Consider the following 18,377-nt stretch of genomic DNA (forward strand, 5'->3'; position numbering starts at 1 on the left):
TATGATTCCCTCGGTGACTGGACACCCTACCCCGCCCGCGCCAGGTCCACAGGCTTCCGCCCCATGTTTCCCCTTCAATCAAACCCTCGCCCCCTCCCTCCATCCTGCAAATGTTCTCTTCTTCTTCCAATACTTCACCCTGCGTACCAACCCTACCCCCGCCCAGCCCCTCATCTTGAATCGGTGCATGGGAAATGTTCCTTGGTACCGTCCTATGACCAGGACGCCAACCTTTTCATTTGGGCGCATTCTGTACATAACTAGCCGTGTTGAGGTAGATTTCCTTTTTTTTTTTAGGTTACACCAAAGCGAATGACGGCTGCTTCAGCGTGGCCAACCTGAAGGGAGACGGGAATGGCAACTGCGGAATGTCGGGCGGCATCTACAAAAAGTGTGCATTAAGGTGAGTCGCCCATCGTGGACATTACACTTTTTTCTCATGAAGCCTTATACCTTTCCTAATCATTATGGTAGAGCGCCCTATTGAACATTAGCAAACTATATTGTGTTGCAGATGCCTTCAGAGTCCCTCTTTTGCATGTAGTTTAATCTCCCCCGTGATTATTTCTCGAATTTCTACATGTAATATCAGGTTTGCTGCACTAGAGGCTTACCACAGCATCTCACCTGCTGATGCCAAAAGAAATGGAGCATAAACCAGGCAATCTCTTATTGCCCGGGCCTCATTTGGTAGCTATACCACTCCTCTCCCACTGATGTCACTAAATAGTCGATAACACCCTGAAGAAGCTCACCACAGCTTTTAAGAATATGTTTGACCTGTGAGGTGACAAACAGACAAAAACTAGACTTGGAACCAAGGAGCCAGTCCTTGGCAAGGACTTTTCTATGCTTTTCTATTCTGTGTAAAAGAGTTTATATCTATACCAAGAAAGACAAGTGGGAAAATAATGCTTTAGCTAATAAATTATAGGTGTACAATAAAAGGTTGCCTGGTTGATGCTGGCCTTTTGGAAATTAACCCAAGAGGAACAGTATGCCAACTGTTAGGCCCACAGACTCTTCCACAAAGTGTGCGTGACTTGAAAAGCTCCTGAGCTGTATGATCTATGCGGATCCCTTACAATCCTCACAAAATGGCGTCCTGATGCAGATTTCCTAGACGTGCTTTTCCTACCAGATGCAGTCTTTAATGCTGTCATTGGATTGTTTCGGGTTTTTTTTTGAGTGCCTGCTCTAAAGTCTGTGGTCACTGGGGATTGTTTCTAAAGAGTTTGAGCTTCCTTTTTACTTTACTTCAATAAATGTATGCAGCGCTTAAGCCCACAGGCATCAAAGCGCGAACATAGACACAATAAAAACCAAAGAAATCATGGGACAAAAACCAGAGAAGTAGCATCGTCGAGAGAGGAATTGGGCATCTCAAGCAAAGAGCAGAGTCTTCAGTCTTTTACGAAACACAGAGAACCTCTGCTCCGTGCGGGAATTAGCTGGAAGCAAAGTCCATGCCCTAGCGGCGTGCACAGGAAGGAGCGACCGCCACCTCTAGTTCGTTTAGCTTGGGGACATATCAGTCTGAAGGTTCCGGCTAACCTTGTGGAACGAGAGGCGTGTTGCTGATTTACGCACTCTTTCAGATAGCGGGGGGGCCAGACCAAAGACACAACTGTGCACCAATGTGTTTAGTTAAACGTGATTCTGGCTGAAATTGGGAGCCACTGAAGATCACTCCTGTAGCTGGAAACATGGTCTCTTTTAGGGACATTCCTTACAATGCAAACAGCATCATTTTGTAAGACCTGAAGCTTATGCACATTCTTTTTGCTGGTGCCACAGAGAAGAGCATTGCAGTAATCCAGTCTAGGCACGATTACTGCTCCCGCACGGTTTTCTCAATTTTTGGGGGAAACATAAGGCCTCACTAGTTTTAGTAACCGCAGGTGGTATTAAGACTTCTTAATAACACTATCCACCTGAGTGTCAGCTCCTAGGGATGCTTCAAAGAAAACACCAAGAGTCTGATCACGTGTTGGGCGCTAACCCCGGCGGTGTTACCGCCGGGGCTATTAGCCCTACTGCCAACCCCCCGGCGCTATTAGCGCCAGATCACGGGTTTGGCGCAACAGTAAGTCCCCATTCCCCATTGGGCCCATTCAGGAATTTCCCATTCCCCATTAAGCCCTATGGGGAATTTTCAGCGGTATTGCCGCCAGCAATAATAGCGCCGCAAATCGGCAAAACTGCCGCAGATTTGCCTCCAGCTCATACCTGGGGGTAAATCCGCCAAACCCGTGATTTGGCAGACCCTTAAATGCAGCGGCGATAGCGTTAACGCTGCATTTAAGGTTTACCGCCAAACTCGTGATGAGGCAGCAAGTGTGTTCATCTTTTCTTGCACCCTAATCTCATATTCCTCGATGCTAAAGATGGAGAAGCGAGGGTCTAGCTTCGCTCGAGCCTAGGGGACCCGAAGATCAGAAACTCTGTCTTTGAGCTATTTAAACATAGCCATTTAGTGGTCATCCAATTCTTAACTACATTGTAAACGTGTCCGTTCTATAAGGAGCCGAGTGTCGTCTGCGTAGTTCGCAAACGCAATCCCAGTAATTTACATAGAGGGCAAATATATACACTGAACAGGGAGGGAGACAAGCAAGCGCCCTGTGGTACACCGCGCATGATCCTGGACTTCAGAGATGCTTTTGTCCATGACCACACAGGACATGCGGTCACCTAGGACAGACCTGAACCATGTGGTGGTCTTACTGGTGCATGCTGCAAAGGTCTGTAAGACTGATAGGAGTCAATTGTGGGCCACCAGATCAAAAGCTGAGGATAGGTCTAGAAGCACCAGAAGGCCAGATTTGCCTCTATCCCCCATATCCAGAATTTGTGACTGGAGGTCGACCAGTGCAATTTTGGTGACATGATTGGCACGAAAACCCAGATTCCCTGGAATGTAGAATATTAGATGCTTCAAGATATTTTTGAAATTGGCCAGTGGCCCCTCCGTCTACGATTATCAGCAAAAAAGGAACGTTGGTGATAAGTCTAAGGTTCCCAGTGTTAGTCGGGTCTGCCACCTATTCTTTATCAATGGTGTAACTGCCACTTGTTTTATAGAGTGTGGTGCTATGCTGTGCAGGAAAGAAGCATTAACAAGACTGGCAAAGAAAGGCACAAAGATACTGAAATTGTCTAAAGCAAACTTTGGGGAAATGAAATCATTATGGCACTTTGTAGGGTGCATCTTATGTAGTACCGCCTCCATCTTCTGAACGGAAATAGGTTTGGAATTAAACATACCACCTGTTTCGGGAAGAGGTTCTAAAACTGGGACAGAGGTGGGACAGGAGACATCTGGAGGGGAACATCAAAGCTTGTAACCCTAGCAACATTGATTTTAACGGAAATGCCTCTTGAATGCTCTGGCACTCGTTGCCTGTCTGGCAAACCAGATTGGGTTGTAAATGGGGGTTTTTGACAAATATTTAAAAATGGAGACAGGGTTCTTGGTACAGTTGGCAGCTTTCTCTATTTCATTATTGAAAAATGTCGATTTTTCTAAATGCTTTTTCCAGATGTTTGCAAGCCTGCAAGTTCCTCGTTGAGTTGTCTTTACACCATACTCGTTCAGCGCGTCCTTTTTCTTGTTTTAAACCGGCTAACATAGGGTAAACCAAGATTTAGGTATGGAGTCATTTTTGATCTACGGCGATTTCAAAGGTGCTACTTGCTCCAGAAATAAACTCAGACGGTCATTACACAGTGTGGCCAGTCTGGTGGGGGAGTCTGAATCCAGGGTGCCCACCATAATACTGTCAAGACGTTGACTAAGCTCGCCCAGATTTATTTTCAGCAAAATTTCGAGTAACAACACTCTTAGAGACTTTAACCCTTGGGGCAGGTTTTCCAGGCAGGTGTATCTTAAAGCTAATGAAGAAATGGTCTGACCATACACAGGAAGTGATATCCCAGGAATCGAGATGTAAGTTTCTAAACACAACCCAGTCTAGGGTGTTGCCCAAAATATGGGTGGGGGCCTTCTAATGGATTGTCATGCCATTATATTTTTACGCTGATGTTCCAGAGTTAGAGCTTCGGTGTCCTCCAAGTTATTCCACCATCTACTGAAATCACTTAAAAACAAACTAGACCGCTTTGGCTTGTCAAGTGTGTGTCAAGAGAGTCATACACATCTCCAACATCCCATCTCTTTAGAAGTGGCCAACCATCTATCATGGCATCAAACAGCCTAAGAGAGCAGTCCTCAGGCTGCAGCTGTTTATAAAGAGCCGTAAGTACAGGAACAAGAGAAATAAGCAGACGCGCATTGACATAGAAGAAAGACTGAGACTGACCTGCCACGGCGCACCTAATAGCAAGCCGCTGGTTGCGAGGATGCTGGCCTATAGGTCTTTTAGCAGACACTTTCAATAACGCAAAGCTTGCAAGAATCACTTCAGACCACATACTGCCTTTGTGAACATTCAAAGCAGATGATGCACTGGAACACTGGGTGCCCACTTGGCTTGCAACGCAACTGTGCAAAGGTCGAGGCCCCAGGCCAATCCGTGGCATGCACAATATCACCCATTGTGCCTGTTGGACCCTTGTGGGGTGGATTGAATGGAGGCTACACACAAAAGGCCTATAATCACTTTGCCTTTATCGCACAACCGTCTCCGTTACACTCTTTCAGACACGCTCTCCTCCTCCTCTCTCTCTCTCCCCTTCATCCCATGTGACCCTCATGTGGTTCCGTCTCATGTCGGCTAGTGACACCTAAAGGGGCAGTGCCCCCTCACAGATGTCCTTTGGGCGTCTCTGCATTCTTCTGCCTGGCACAGCGGCCTCTTGCTTATCCTCTGAGGTCTGCCTCCTTCCTTTTTCTCAGGAATCTCTTCTGGACTTCTTTCTCCTTGCACATTGCTATCTTCTGTCTCTACACCACCCCTCTGCAGATGTCCTGGCGGGTCCGCCTGTGCGACTTTGTCTATCAGCTTCCGACCCTTCCTCCTCTCTTCTGAATAAATGCTTAAAGTGTGAGGCATTTCTCTTTAGTTCTAGACCTTCACTCCATGTGGTCCCCATTGACCCTTTGGCAACTACTACCTAAAAGGGGGTAGCTGCAGATCTTGAGTCCATCTTCTGTGCTCGTCGTCTTATCAGCTCTTCTGCTCCTATGCCGAACTCCTTTGGTCTCGCTCCTCTTCTCTGCTCAGCCTCTTCCTTTGTTCGGCTTTGGCTTATAGCATCTTTCTTCTTTTTCCTGCGTCTTTGTCCCCGCGATCTTCCGGCACTTTCATCGGTCTCGGGTTTACTTGGTAAGCATCATGATCTTGGCTGGTGCCTTCCCTGTGGCCTCGTGGGGTGTATTTCTATAATCCCTTAAAATCCTGCATAAGGCCTGCTGGGTTGATGTACCCTCAATGTTTGCTCTCTGGATTGTCTTTTTAATGGATGACCGGAATTTCTGAGCCATCACGTTGGCTTGTGGCCACAATGGCGTTATCTTCTGGTGAATGAACCCCATGTGTCTTGCTAACTTCATAAATTCACGTCCATTGAATGGGGGCCCATTGTCCCGTTTTATTGTGAGTGGGATACCACATTCACTGAGTACTTCGGCTATTACTCCTGCCACATGCATGAATGCCATTGTGTGAGTTTGTTGTACTATTGGGACCCTCGAGAACACATATATACTCACCAATAGGTACTCTCCTGACTCCATAGGTCCACAGAAATCTATGGCAACCATGTGTCATGGCTTGTCTGCGATCTCTGCATGTTGCAGGTGTAGCAGCAGGTCTGCCCTGGCTGTGGATTGATATGGTAGGCAGTTGCGGATTGTGTCTTCAACAAGGGTGTCCATGTAAGGGAAGCACACATGTTGGCAAAGTAGTTTTTGTGTTTTCCGCACCCCTGTGTCCCTCATGAGCCGTCTGTACAACCGCCCTCCTTAATGACATGGGCACTATGAGGCAACAGCCTCTGAGCAGTATCTTCTGGTTCGTTACTGCTAGTTCTGTGTGTATCGTTGCGAGCCGTTCCATTTCTAACCTGTTTGCCTTTGGATGCAATTGGAACTTCCTCCGATAGTCTCGCCATTTGTTGTGGTTGGTAAGCTGTATGGCCATTACGATTGATGGATCTACCACTGACTCTTGTGCAACATCATCCAATGTGAGTGCCAGGGCAGTGAGTTGGCTGTAACGTATCAAATCTATTTGGCATCCCCTTTCCTCATTAATTGTGAACTCCTCGGGTGTTGAGAAATGTAATAAACCAGGTTTCAATCCCCGCCTGGCCTGTGTATAATGGTGTAATCGTACTCTTGGAGGCGGACAGCCCACCTCGCAATTCTTGGCGGCATCTTGGTGTGCGGATTCCCAAATAGGGAAGGCAAAAACTGACCATCAGTCACAAGGGTGAACCTCTTTCCTATGATGAAGTAATGGAAATATTCACACTCCCAGACGGCAGCCAGTCTTTCCTTTTCCGGCTGGGAATACAGCATCTCCATGGGTGACCGGGCTCTGCTGGCACAGGCAATGATGTGTCTGGGATGTGACTTCTCCTTCTTGGTTTGGGCTAAAATGGGCCCCTAAGCCCACCAGAATCGCATCGACAATGGTTTCAGTGTGCCAGGTCAGGTTGAAATAAGATTGCTGTTTTGCCTCCACAAGTGCACTCTTGATGCTGTCAAACGCCCTTCGGCACTCATCTGTCCATTGAAATATGTAGTCCTTTTTCAAGAGCGGGGGTAGGGGGTTCACTCTGCGTGGCGTAGTGAGGGGGCTATCTGGCGCAATAGCCCGCCGTGCAAAGAAATGACTATCTCTGACATCTGGGTAGAGGCTGCTAAAGTGGTGATGGTGTGAACCATGTCCGGATCCAGTGTCATCCATTCACCTGAGAAAATGTGGGCAAAGAATCGGAGTTTGTTGCTGCTGACGGTGCATTTTTCGAAGTTGAGCGTCAGCTCTACTTCCTGTAATACTTTACAGACAGCGGTTAGCGCCTGGTCATGTTCCACCCATGACGAGCCATAAACTAAAATGTCATTGCTATAGTTAAATGCTGACTTTATGGGAAGGATCACTTGGTGGATGGCCTCCTGAAATATCTCAGCCACAGAGGAAATCCCAAAATGTAAGCGTTTATATCTGAACAACCCCTCATGCGTGGAGAACTTTGCTATTATCATTGAGGCGGGATGCAACTCCAGCTTGTGGTATCCTTGGTTTATGCCCAACTTTGAAAATGTTGTTGCCTTGTTCATCTGGACAATCATATCCTCTATAATTTATAATTATTCTTTTAGAATGCGCTTAATACCGGATACCAGTTTCTAAACGGGAGCCCGGGATTCAAACTTGTGTTGCTATGCATTGTCTATCCAAGACAAATGCATTGCCCCTGAGCTATCTTTCTGGCCCAGAGGGACTGGAGTGCCTTTCTTGTTAGATGGCTGTATTGGCAACCCTTCTATCAATGCATAGTCTGATGTGACCCCCTTCCAACGGTGAGATCCATTATGTCGTGCCAACTACTCACTCTATCATGTTGTCGCAATTGACAGATCCTTTGTGACACTTGTAGATGGAACCTGATCCTTCTTGGATGTTGGGGAATGGGGTTTACCTCTCCCATGGGGCCAGGGCGGTGCATCCACAGTACAATAGTCCCCCCTGGGGTCGGTGCACCGAGGGAGGATCACATGGGGGAGACACCCATTTATGGGATTCGGCATGACCATGATCAGAGAATGTGGTATTCCCCCACATTAGTACATCTCAACCCTTCCTCAATGTTAAATCCCCCTTCCCCTTTTGTTGATCGAGCCAGTGTCTGCTTTTGTCAAGTTAGCCAACCTAATATACTTGGCATGATTGAAACAGCAGAGAGGAAAATGTAAACTGCATATGTTTCAAGTAGTGGAAAACCTGATTTATGTAACCCCATTAAAACATCGGAGAACGCCAAGTATACTGCAGATCACTGAACTTCAAATGTTGGAAAATCTAATGTACTTGGCAAGAATCAAACATCAAAAAGTGCAAAGTATACTACATGTGGCTCTACTGCAAGTATTGGGGAACTTAAGCTACTTCAGGAGACTAAAACAGTAAGGAATGAAAAGTATCTTAAATCTGACTCTACTGAATAGAAGATGGTGACCAGGAGTCCAAGGATCACTATGGTGAAACAGAATGCGCACTGCAGCTTCTCAACAACTGAGAAGAAGACGATGACCAGGAGTCCAAGGATCACTATGGTGAAACAGAATGCGCACTGCAGCTTCTCAACAACTGAGAAGAAGACGATGACCAGGAGTCCAAGGATCACTATGGTGAAACAGAATGCGCACTGCAGCTTCTCAACAACTGAGAAGAAGACGATGACCAGGAATCCCAGTATCACGCTGGAGAGGCAGAGTGAATGTTCTAGCTTCTCAGCAACTGGGATTGTCCCAAAGCACTGGCAATTTACAGTGCTGGAGTTTAAACACTCCACAGCTGAGAGGCAATGCAAGAATAATCTTCTAAGGAGGAAACCGGCAAGTAATGTAGGGGGCGAAAAGGACGAGAACCAGCAGGAGGGAATCCGAGAGTGGAGGAGAAGAACGTGAGCAAGATCCCACAAGCAAGGACTGCTCACGTTACAAACCTTCAGGGCTCCCAGAGCACTGGCGAAGCACCCAGGAGCGAGGACGCAACGCAGGGAAGAACAGACATTAGGAAAGCCGCTGCCGGCCGTGACAAAGCCGCAAGCATGACGGGAGCCTCCAGAGAAGCAGCATCTGCTCGAGAAACTGTGGTACCTTCCAGAGAGAAGCAAACGGGTATGCAGGTTACCAGAGTGGTGCAGGAGGTCCAGAGGAGCAAGGGGGTGAAGGCGTAATCTGGAGCAAGAGTGTCTGGGACCCTAGGAACAAAGTGTGAGCTTGGGACACGCACCCATATAAAAGCCAGAAACAAAAGCCAATCCGAATTCTGCGAGTCTAGGGCCCGCACCCAAAAAGAGACAGTCCACGCTGGGCCCATCCCTCGGCAGGAGAGTGAACCAAGCAACAGTGAATATTATAAATATGGGACTTGCACCCAAAGAGGAGCAGTCCAAGAGAGGAGAAAGGCTTGGCAGGAGAGTATACAAAGCCGATATGAATATTTTGTGTCTGGGGCTTGCACCCAAAAGAGTGACAGTCCATGTGAGAACAATGTTTGGCAGGGAAGCAAACCAAACCCTTCTGAATACTGCGAGTCTGGGACCTGCAGCCAACATAAGTGAAGAATACAAAATGTAACCAAATTCTAGGCTTGGCAAAAGGAGTGTGCCAAGTTGGTGGGATAAATAGGAGAAGCATAGAGAATACATTCTTGTAAACTTCCTATTGACATTTGTATGAGCAAGTACAGACCTGTGAGGCCCCAAAATAAGAGAAACACTGTAAGATGGAATCTAGGGGAAAGGATTGCGACCCTAACTTTGTAGTCCTACAATTTTTAAAACTTTTTTATTGTCACCAGTTTTGATTATCGAAGGGAATTTTTCTGTTGGTTGGATCTACAAAGAACCTTTTAGTTTAGGAAGAGATCATCCCTGCACAGTTGGTTTAAGTTGTTAGTATTAGCGACAAACGTAGTCTTTTTGAGACACAACGGCATCAGATTTTATAATTTGGACATTCTGACAATCTGTTTTTTTAGAGACCGGGAAATCCCTCTTAGTTTTAGGGACAGAAAGCAAAGGTTTTCAACCCTTTTTCATATAATAAAAGTTTCTGGCCAAAGTCATACCACTATTGTATCTCCAAGCCTTCCTTCTGCACCCTCACACTTGATAGTGTGCATATATCAAGCCTACTTCTTTGGCCGTCTTGTAGCTGAGAAGGCAACGTCCATTGGTGGGTCTGCGTACTACATGGATGGTGGCAGTCGTCGATCGGTCTTTGTGCATCAGCGTGCATTGAAATTGGCCGACTGATTGTAGCGGTTTGCTCGCGGCCCACTGGAAAATTCTTGCCATTGATCTGGACTGAATGTGCTTGTCTGCGGTTAGTAGGAACTCTTGCTCACCCATAATGTTGACCATGGCTCCTGTGTCTATCAGGAAGCAGCGATTCATGCCGCCTGTGCTGAGCTTTACTCTTGGGGCTTCTTCCATGCTTGATTCTCGTGCATCAAGTTGATGTACTCATCTGTGGAGGTTGAGTCATTTTGGTAGTATTCTTGTGGCTCTTCGTAATAGCAATCGTGGGATTCTGAGGATGATCTATGTATCCCGGATTTGGGTTTGGCAAGCAATCATGCTCATCCCTGCGTTGTGCATATGGACTGGTTTGTTCCTCTCCTTGGTCTGTTTCGTCGTCCTGTGACTCTTCCATTGCTCTTACATACTTGGGTGGTCCTGGAGCTTGTCCTTGAGACGTTCTCCATTGGCCGTGCGTTGGTGGTGGCGTCCTGTTGACCTGTCTCCAGGGTGTCCTGGGACTTGACCTGACCGTTGGGAGAGGCCTCCCCTCCCTGCAGACCGTTTGAAAGTGTCCCTCTCTGCCGCAGTTGGAGCATTGCTGGGTGATCGCTGGGCAGGCTCCTGCATGCGGGAATGCAGATCTGCATTTGTAGCATAATTCTGATGGTCTAGCGGGCTGGCGACCTGGTTTATATGGTTGACTGGGTGGTCTTCCTGTCATTTGTGGCTTGTCGCCCGTTCTTTGTGTGTCTAGTGCAGCTGCTAGTTATCTGTCTTTTTATTTTGTAGGGTTTCTATGGATGCTGCTTGAATGTCAACTCTTTCATAGGCCCTTGCAAGCTTTACGATGTCATCTAGTGGAAGGGACTTTTTAGTAGCTGTTTTCTAAACGTGGATGACGTACATCCTTCGATGATCTGCGATCTGATGGCTTCCTCATCTGAAAAATGTGCAAAGTGGCAGTGTACTAACTTTTGTTGCAGCCTTATTATGAATTTGTCAATGGTTTCTTGGGCTTGTTGGGTACATTGGTTAAATACATTTCTTTTGTAATCCCTGTTGGACTGCATAATTCGTTTTTCATTTAGCGCCTCTACCAGGGCGTCATACGTTGCTCTTTCACCTTCTAGTATCATTTTTATAATGGCTTTGATTTCCTTCCCAGCTAGATTAGCAAACACATCAGCTATGGCTGGTGATTTGTCTTCCCCCACCACTCTGATAAAGTCATTAAAGTCATCGATCCACTCTGCCCATAGAGGGCCCTTGTCATGATGCGGTAGTAGTTGGAAGGGAAGTGGCTTGCAGAGGAATGCAGCCCCTGTACTTGATGTCAGTGGGGCTGGAGGGTCTTGTGCGCTCTGTTCCATAGTGGGAATTTCCTATATTGTCCGGCAATCTGGGCCGTGTCTGGTGCAGGACAGGTAACTGGTCCCTGGTTTATTGGAGTCTCCCCATGGCTCAGTGCTGGTGGGACGCTTGCGGGAGGTGTCATTACCTCAATGGCTCCTTACTGCCTGACTTGACGAGGTGGTGGGACCTGCTTTTGCAGAAGATCAACTTGGTGCACCCACATGGCATAAGGGAGAGCCTGGGTTTCAGGCCACCGCTGGTCGGGGTGCAGCAGGCCGGATGGCAGAGTACCGGATGCGTTCCTGCAGGATTTCAGTGTCACAGGACGGGTGGCCAGTGGAAAGACTGGGGGGTGGGGAGTATCTGTACTTCTGCACTCTGTGAGAAACCTGATGGTTTTCTCCTACCTACTGCCCCAGGATCTTCCATTCAGGTGGCCAGGAAAGGGCCATTGCTTTTGGGTTCCAACCTTGGAGTTGGACAAGTGAAGGAGGATCACCTGAGTGGAGGGTCACAGGGGATACCCAAGGGCGAGACATGGTATGCCCCCTTTCCCGATTATACACTAACACACTCACCCTCAGTCTTAATGAGGTATTCCCAATCGCACCCCATCTCCCTCTTCCCATTTCCAACAAATACTGGGACGATGAAGAGGCGATCGCGAGCAATGATGATTACCCATAAAAACAACATAGGAATACAAAGTGAGGCTTACCATGTAATACCTTTGAACTGTCCCACTAATAGTCGGGCAAGGTTGGGCACTTTACTGCAACTGTGCACACCTGACCCCACTTGACTCAACACCTGTATAAAAGGTGTGGTTCTGCCAAAGAGTATGAGCAATTTGGTGATGCTGACTGGACCAGAGGAGTCAAGGTGCGGGAAGCGGCAGGTAGAGAAGCCTGGGGAGTCCGGTGGGGAGCGGTGCGCCGAGACGCTGACCCAGTGTGTTTGAGGGGCTGCAGTGTGGCTAATGAGCTGTGTCTCCAGAGAGACGGAGTGAGGCAGAATGCGACCTGCTGGCCGAGTCCAGAGAGATGTTTATTCCCTTGGGACGTGTGCCAGTCCCAAGAGTGTCTGAAGGGCAGGTGGTGAGACTCTGACCTCGACCCAGTGATCCCGAGGAGACCACACACCAGCGCCGCGCTACCCAGTGAGTTTCCTGAAAGTGAAGAGAGAAACTCGGGAGCGCACGGGTGGCTGGAGCGGGAGTGGAAACAGACAAAATGTACAAGCGGCACAAAGGTAAAGAAAGCAGAAAGCAAAAGAGAACGTAAAGAGCGGAAAGCATGAAGAAAGATGAGCTAGTGGTGTGGAATACAGAGAGATGAGAGGAAATTGAACTTTAAAGAATGTAAGGAAAAAGAGAGGGTGCAAGCACCCCGAAATCAAGAAAAGAGGGTATGAGTGACCCAAAAGTTGAAAAGAAAAAGTACAATAGGCATGATAAAGAGCAAAGAAGGTGCAACGGTGCACATCCAAAGGAACAGAGCATGCCCGAGGCACAATAAAGACAAGAGGAGTGTGCAAGAGGCACGGCAAGATGAAACGAGGGTGAAAGGGTGCACAATAGAAAAGAAGGTGTGCAGGAGGCACAGACAAGTGGGAAAGAACTGAGTGAAAGAGGCACAGAAGGGAAAGGGTACAGGGACTAAGGAGAGGGGTTGGAGGTCGCGCCTGGGAGAAGCAAAGAGCCCAGTGTTTTCAAAGGTCTCTGATACTACCCCCGTGTAAGAACGGTACAGTGACAGGTCCATCCTGACAAGAGGAGCTTTGTTTAAAGACAAAAGGGGCCTCCATTTGGGGAAGGGAACCCTGAGAGACCTAACAAGAATTGTGCAAGAGACATTGGTGAATTTTGTAAAGAGAGGCCTAGACTTGGGGAAGGGAACCTTGAGAAGCCTGACAAGAACGGTGTATTTTTGTTTGGAACCCGAGGAGTCCGAGCTTGGGGAATAGAACCCCAAGAGACCCAGAGACATTGTGAACTTTGACTTACTGCAAGAGCCCTATGTGGAAGGCTCCAAGGGCTACCCTTTTGAGTTGAACTATTTTGCACTGGCAGAACATTGCCGACCCTTAGTAACATCAGTTGATGGAACACTCCCTTTAGAGTTAGGGGAGGGTAGGTATTACACAAACAACCAGAATTTTATTAAATAAAGGTTTTTGAAACTGTTACCTTTGAGACTGTGTCTCCCTTGATACCATGCCCGTCGCACACCTCTATATGGTTAGGACAAGTGCACAGAGCACTCCAGCCAAGGCTCTCAATGGGTATCGGTGGACGAGCATTCACGGGTAAGCACTCGGGAGGTGATGCAGGCTGCTTCTTACAGTGAGTTCTCAAGCCCCACAAAGGAATGTCCACACACTATGTTAGGTGATAACATAGCTTCTTTATATAATATAAGGTTCAGTGATATATATACTGTGAGACCGGCATGGTATCAAGAGAGACACAGACTCAAAGATGTTAGTTTCAAAACCTTTATTTACTAAGGTTCCTGGGTTGGTATAATGCCTAACTGGCCCTAACTCTAAAGGGATGGCTCCCTTAACTGATTATAAGGACTGTCAATGTCTGAAAGTCCAAAATAATAATCTGTCTGTGTCTAAACCTATGCTTGCTCTCACTCTTCACAAAAATGTGTAAGGAAGTCTTTAAAAGGGAAAATAGTGGTTCAAAGAACAGGAAATGTAAACCACTGCTGGTTTCAGGTGGTCTTACCAATGGTTGTAATTCTGCCAGTGCAAGATAGTTCAATTCAAAAGGGGAAAGGGGAGCTCTTCGAACCTTCCCCGCAGGGCTCTTGCAGCAAATCAACAAAGTTCACAATGTCTCTAGGTCTCTTGGGGTTCTCTTCCCCAAGCGCAGACTCTTCCAGTTCCCCCCAAAAAAAAATACACAGTTCTGGTAAGGCCTCTCAGGCTTCCCTTCCCCAAGTGTAGGCCTCCATTTGCACAGTTCAACATTCTCTTGCACAACTCTTGTTAGACCTCTCAGGGTTCCCTTCCCTAAGATTAGGCCCCTTTCGTATTTAAACAAAAAAACAAAGTTCTCCTAGTCTGGATGTATCTTTTACTGTACAGTTTTTACATGGGGTAGTGTCAGAGACTTGCGGGAATGCTGGGCTCTTTACACCTCCCAAGTGCAACCACTCTGACCTGCAACCCCACTCCTTGCTCTCTGTACCTTTCTTCTGGCACCTTTTCTCTTCTGTGCCTCTTTCACTTTGTTCTTTTCCACTTCACTGTGCCTCCTTCACGCCATCTTTTCTATTGTGCACACTTGTCCCCTCTTATTATCTTGGCTTGCCTCTTGCACCCTTCCCTTGCCTTGCCTTGATCGTGCCCCTGGCACCCTCTATTCCTTTGGTTGTGCACTCTTGCACCTTCTTGTCACTTCCTCATGCTGCTTGCACTTTCTTGTTTTCTCCTTCGGGTCGCTTGTACCTTATTTTCACTTCCTCTTGCTTTTACTTTCCCTTTTCAAATCTGCCGGGTCATTCACCCCCTGTCTCTTACATTTCTTACAGTTCACTTTCCTTTTACTACAGCGCCCCTAGTGCATTTTCCTTCAAACTTTCTTTCTTCAAGCTTTCTTTCATACTTTCTGCTTGTTTTCTCTTTCTTTTGGCTTTATTTTTTTTTGTGCCACTTTACACTCTTTCTGTTTGCTTTCTTGCTTTATGCCTTTTCACAATCTGTCACTTGCCTTTTGATACGTGCAACTTTACTTCGGTGCCTCCTCGCCGCTCCGCTTCAGTCACACGGAAACTCCTTAACTTTCACGAAACTCGCCGGGCAGCATTGCATTGACAGGCGGTCCCTCCAGGACATGCAGGGTTGAGATTAGGGTCTCAACACCTGCTTCTCAGACACCCTATGGGTCAGCACAGGTCCCAAGGGATCGAGCAATCCACTGAACACGGCCAGCAGGATGCAGGCAGCCTCACTCCGGCTCCTTGGAGACGCGGCTCCCTGGCCACATTGCAGCCCCTCACAGACACCGGGCCAGCGTATCTGCACGCCATTCTTCTCCAGCCTTCAGCTCCTGCCCCTCCCTGCTCCTTGGCTTCTCTCGTCCAAGTGGCATCCCCAGCTTGCTCTCTGCTCCTGGTAGAACTCCACCTTTCAGAGTGTAGGGAACAGTCCAGTTGGTTCGGGTGTGCACAGTTGGGATAAAGTTCCTGACCTTGCCTGACTCAATTAGTGTGACAGATTAGTGGTAGGTTGTAGTAGTAGGTCCTGTCCTGCTTCCCAATGCTTTTCCTGTGGGTAATCCTCATTGATCTTAGTTGCATCTTCCTTGTCTCAGTGTTTGTTGGAAATGGGGAGGGGGAAATGGTTTGGGAATTAAAACCATTTCTAAACATTGAAATATTATTAGGTGGTTCACAGCGAAAATAAGGGGATCCCCTAGCCCTGTTTTTATACAATGGGGTTACTTCCCTCTTGGGTAGAGCACTACCTACCCTTGACATCCTGTCATAAAGGCACGGATCTTGATGGCCCCCCATTGGGTCTGAAATGTGATAGGATAAATAGGTGTTGGGTTTAAAGTCCTATCATTGTTTCCTCTGACCCACCTCCCTGTCTGCTTTTGTTCTGATACAGTATTTCCACCTCCCTCTTGAATCGGGGACAGTGGGACCTGCATATCCCATTAAGGCTTGAGCGATTTCTTCCTCCTCGCCTCTTGTCCCGTTGGGATACCGCGTCTCACATGGGGTATCCGCATGATCACAACCCCGGATTCACCTACACAGGTGATCCTCCCCTGCGCGCCCAATCCCAGGGTTGGGTTCCAAGAGCAATGGCCCTCCCCTGGCCACGTGAATAGAGGATTTTATGTGGTTACATGTGAGAATACCCCCAGGTTTCTCACAATATATATATAAATAAAAACACTTTGTACTCAGGCAGATCTATCCAAAGAATGGAAAATATATACTCTATGCGGTACCACACAATACTTAAATTCAGCAATAGATGCACGAACTGCAGACAGTTTTAAATAGACGTGTGAATTCTTAAGTGAGGTGTATCAGCATAGAATAGGGACGAAAGGCAGGTTAGTTTGTTTGTTTGTTTGTTTGTTTATTTGATATAGCGCAAAACCAAACCCTCAGGTAGCCGGGCGCAAACATTACAAGTATACTTGAGAACTTAGTTACAGTGACATACATAGAAATAAGCAGTGGGAACAGTTCAACAACATTTTCGTCTGCATGTGCCAGGTGAAAGAGGCAAGCGAGAACTGAGTGGCAATCAGCCACAGGAGGTAGTACCAGTGGGGTCCAGGGAGGTGGCTAGATACTAGCAGTGGAGGTCAGGGTCCCTCGGGGACAGGTTAGCAGGGCATAGTCAGGAAGGTGTCGCTCAGGACGAGTGGTTTCTCTTAAGGAGGAGGATGACAATTAGATGTCATTGGACCGTATCCATGAGAGAACCTTGCGCCTGAAACTTGGTTAAGGTTGGTCCTTTCTGAGTTCTAGAGGGAGTTTGTTCCAGGTTTGGACCGCTGTAACAGGGAAACTGGAACCGCCAGCTGTGCTTTTTTTGTATCTAGGCACCAGTCAGGTGAAGGCGTTGGACGTTCTTGTGGGGCGGTTCGAGATTCTTTTATTGATTCTGTTTGCTAGGTAGGGTGGAGCTATATTGTTGAGGCATTTGGATGTGAGCGAGAGAGTTTTGAGGGTGATCCTGTCTTTAACTTTTAGCCAGAGGATGTTCCTTCTGGCGGTGGAGACATGGGCTCTGTTGGGTATGTTTAAGGCTACTCTAAGAGCGTTATTTTGGAGGGTTTGTAGTTTGTTAAGGATATACTTGTTAGATCCCGCATATAGGGCATTGCAGTAGTCCAATCTAGATATGAGTGCATTAGCTAGGGTAATACAGCTGGTCTCCGTTAGGAATGGCCTGCATGCTCGGATCCGTTTGCAAGTATAATCTGTGGAGGAGGCAAGGGAGTTAATTTGTTTCTTGAAAGTGAGTGCTGAGTCCAGATAGAACCCCAGGGTTTTGACTGCGGGCATCACTTTGATGACATTGTTGTCAATGTTAAATGAGGCATAGTTGGGGTCTAGTTTCTTAATCGCTGTCTCTGTGCCGAGGATCAGAATCTGTTTTGTCGTCGTTCAGGCAGAGGCCATGGGATGCCATCCATGCCTGAATGAGGAGATATATCTTATTTACCAAAGCTGAGTCTTCCAAGAAGTTGCCCGAAAGGGGGATGAGGATCTGGGTGTCATCTGCGTAGTTGGTGTAGATGACACCCAGTCTATCCAACTTGTCAAACAAGGGTTTGGTAAAGATATTATACATAGTGGGAGACGCACATAATCCTTGGGCGACACCGCAGGAGACTTGTATGGAATCAGCAGCTGAAAGGGGGGAGAAGACGCTCATAGTCCGGTTAGCGAGGAAGGATTGAACCCAGGTTATGGCGTCGCTTGAAAAATGGGCAGCGGAGCTGAGGTGATTGCATAACACTGCGTGATCTACCAGGTCAAAGGCTGCCTCCCCCTCCATGTATGTCATTCGTACAGAGGGTCCAAGGGGCGTGGGACGGTCCTATGGCAACTTGCAGTGTATGTGTGAGGGAGGTGTGCGGTACCACAAGTGAAGGCAAACAGTGGCAACCGCCGCCCCTTCAAAGCTTGCCACTGCGCGCTAATCAATAGACACATGTTTCCTAATGAAAGAGTGGCAGAGAACAGTGCCCCCTCTGTCCTACGAGAGCTCACCTTGGCTGATCAGGTAATTAGTGAGCATAACACGGGAGGGGTCGGGGCTGGATGTGAAATCAACTCTACGCCTTCCTCGGTCCAACATCACCCCGCCCGCTCTCGGATGTAAATACAGTACTGGCATTGAACTCTAAGGTGGCTAATGGAGAAAATGGAGCTAATACTGATGAACATCGTCTCTTTGCGAATTCTATCTTTGGCCCAGTTAATATTGACTCAGGAAATGACAGTCTTTCAGGTATTATCTGCTGAAAGCTTAACATCTGAGTTACATGCACGTTCTATTGCAGTAATTGAACCGCCCGATCTCAATGAGGGTGG

The 18,377-nt window shown here is 47.5% G+C and overlaps 1 protein-coding gene across 1 annotated transcript in view; it reads left to right on the forward strand.

The window, feature by feature from the left end:
* Positions 1–18,377, forward strand: part of LOC138473339 (disintegrin and metalloproteinase domain-containing protein 9-like) — a 526,235-nt gene that overhangs the window by 372,570 nt on the left and 135,288 nt on the right. Inside the window, exon 15 of the mRNA XM_069612014.1 lies at positions 298–403. Within this exon, the coding sequence (XP_069468115.1) occupies positions 298–403 (106 nt within the window). The remainder of the gene's footprint in view (positions 1–297; positions 404–18,377) is intronic.

This window comes from Ambystoma mexicanum, chromosome 8, assembly GCF_040938575.1.
Source record: "Ambystoma mexicanum isolate Mex_15411 chromosome 8, UKY_AmexF1_1, whole genome shotgun sequence".
Classification (NCBI taxonomy): Eukaryota; Metazoa; Chordata; class Amphibia; order Caudata; family Ambystomatidae; genus Ambystoma; species Ambystoma mexicanum.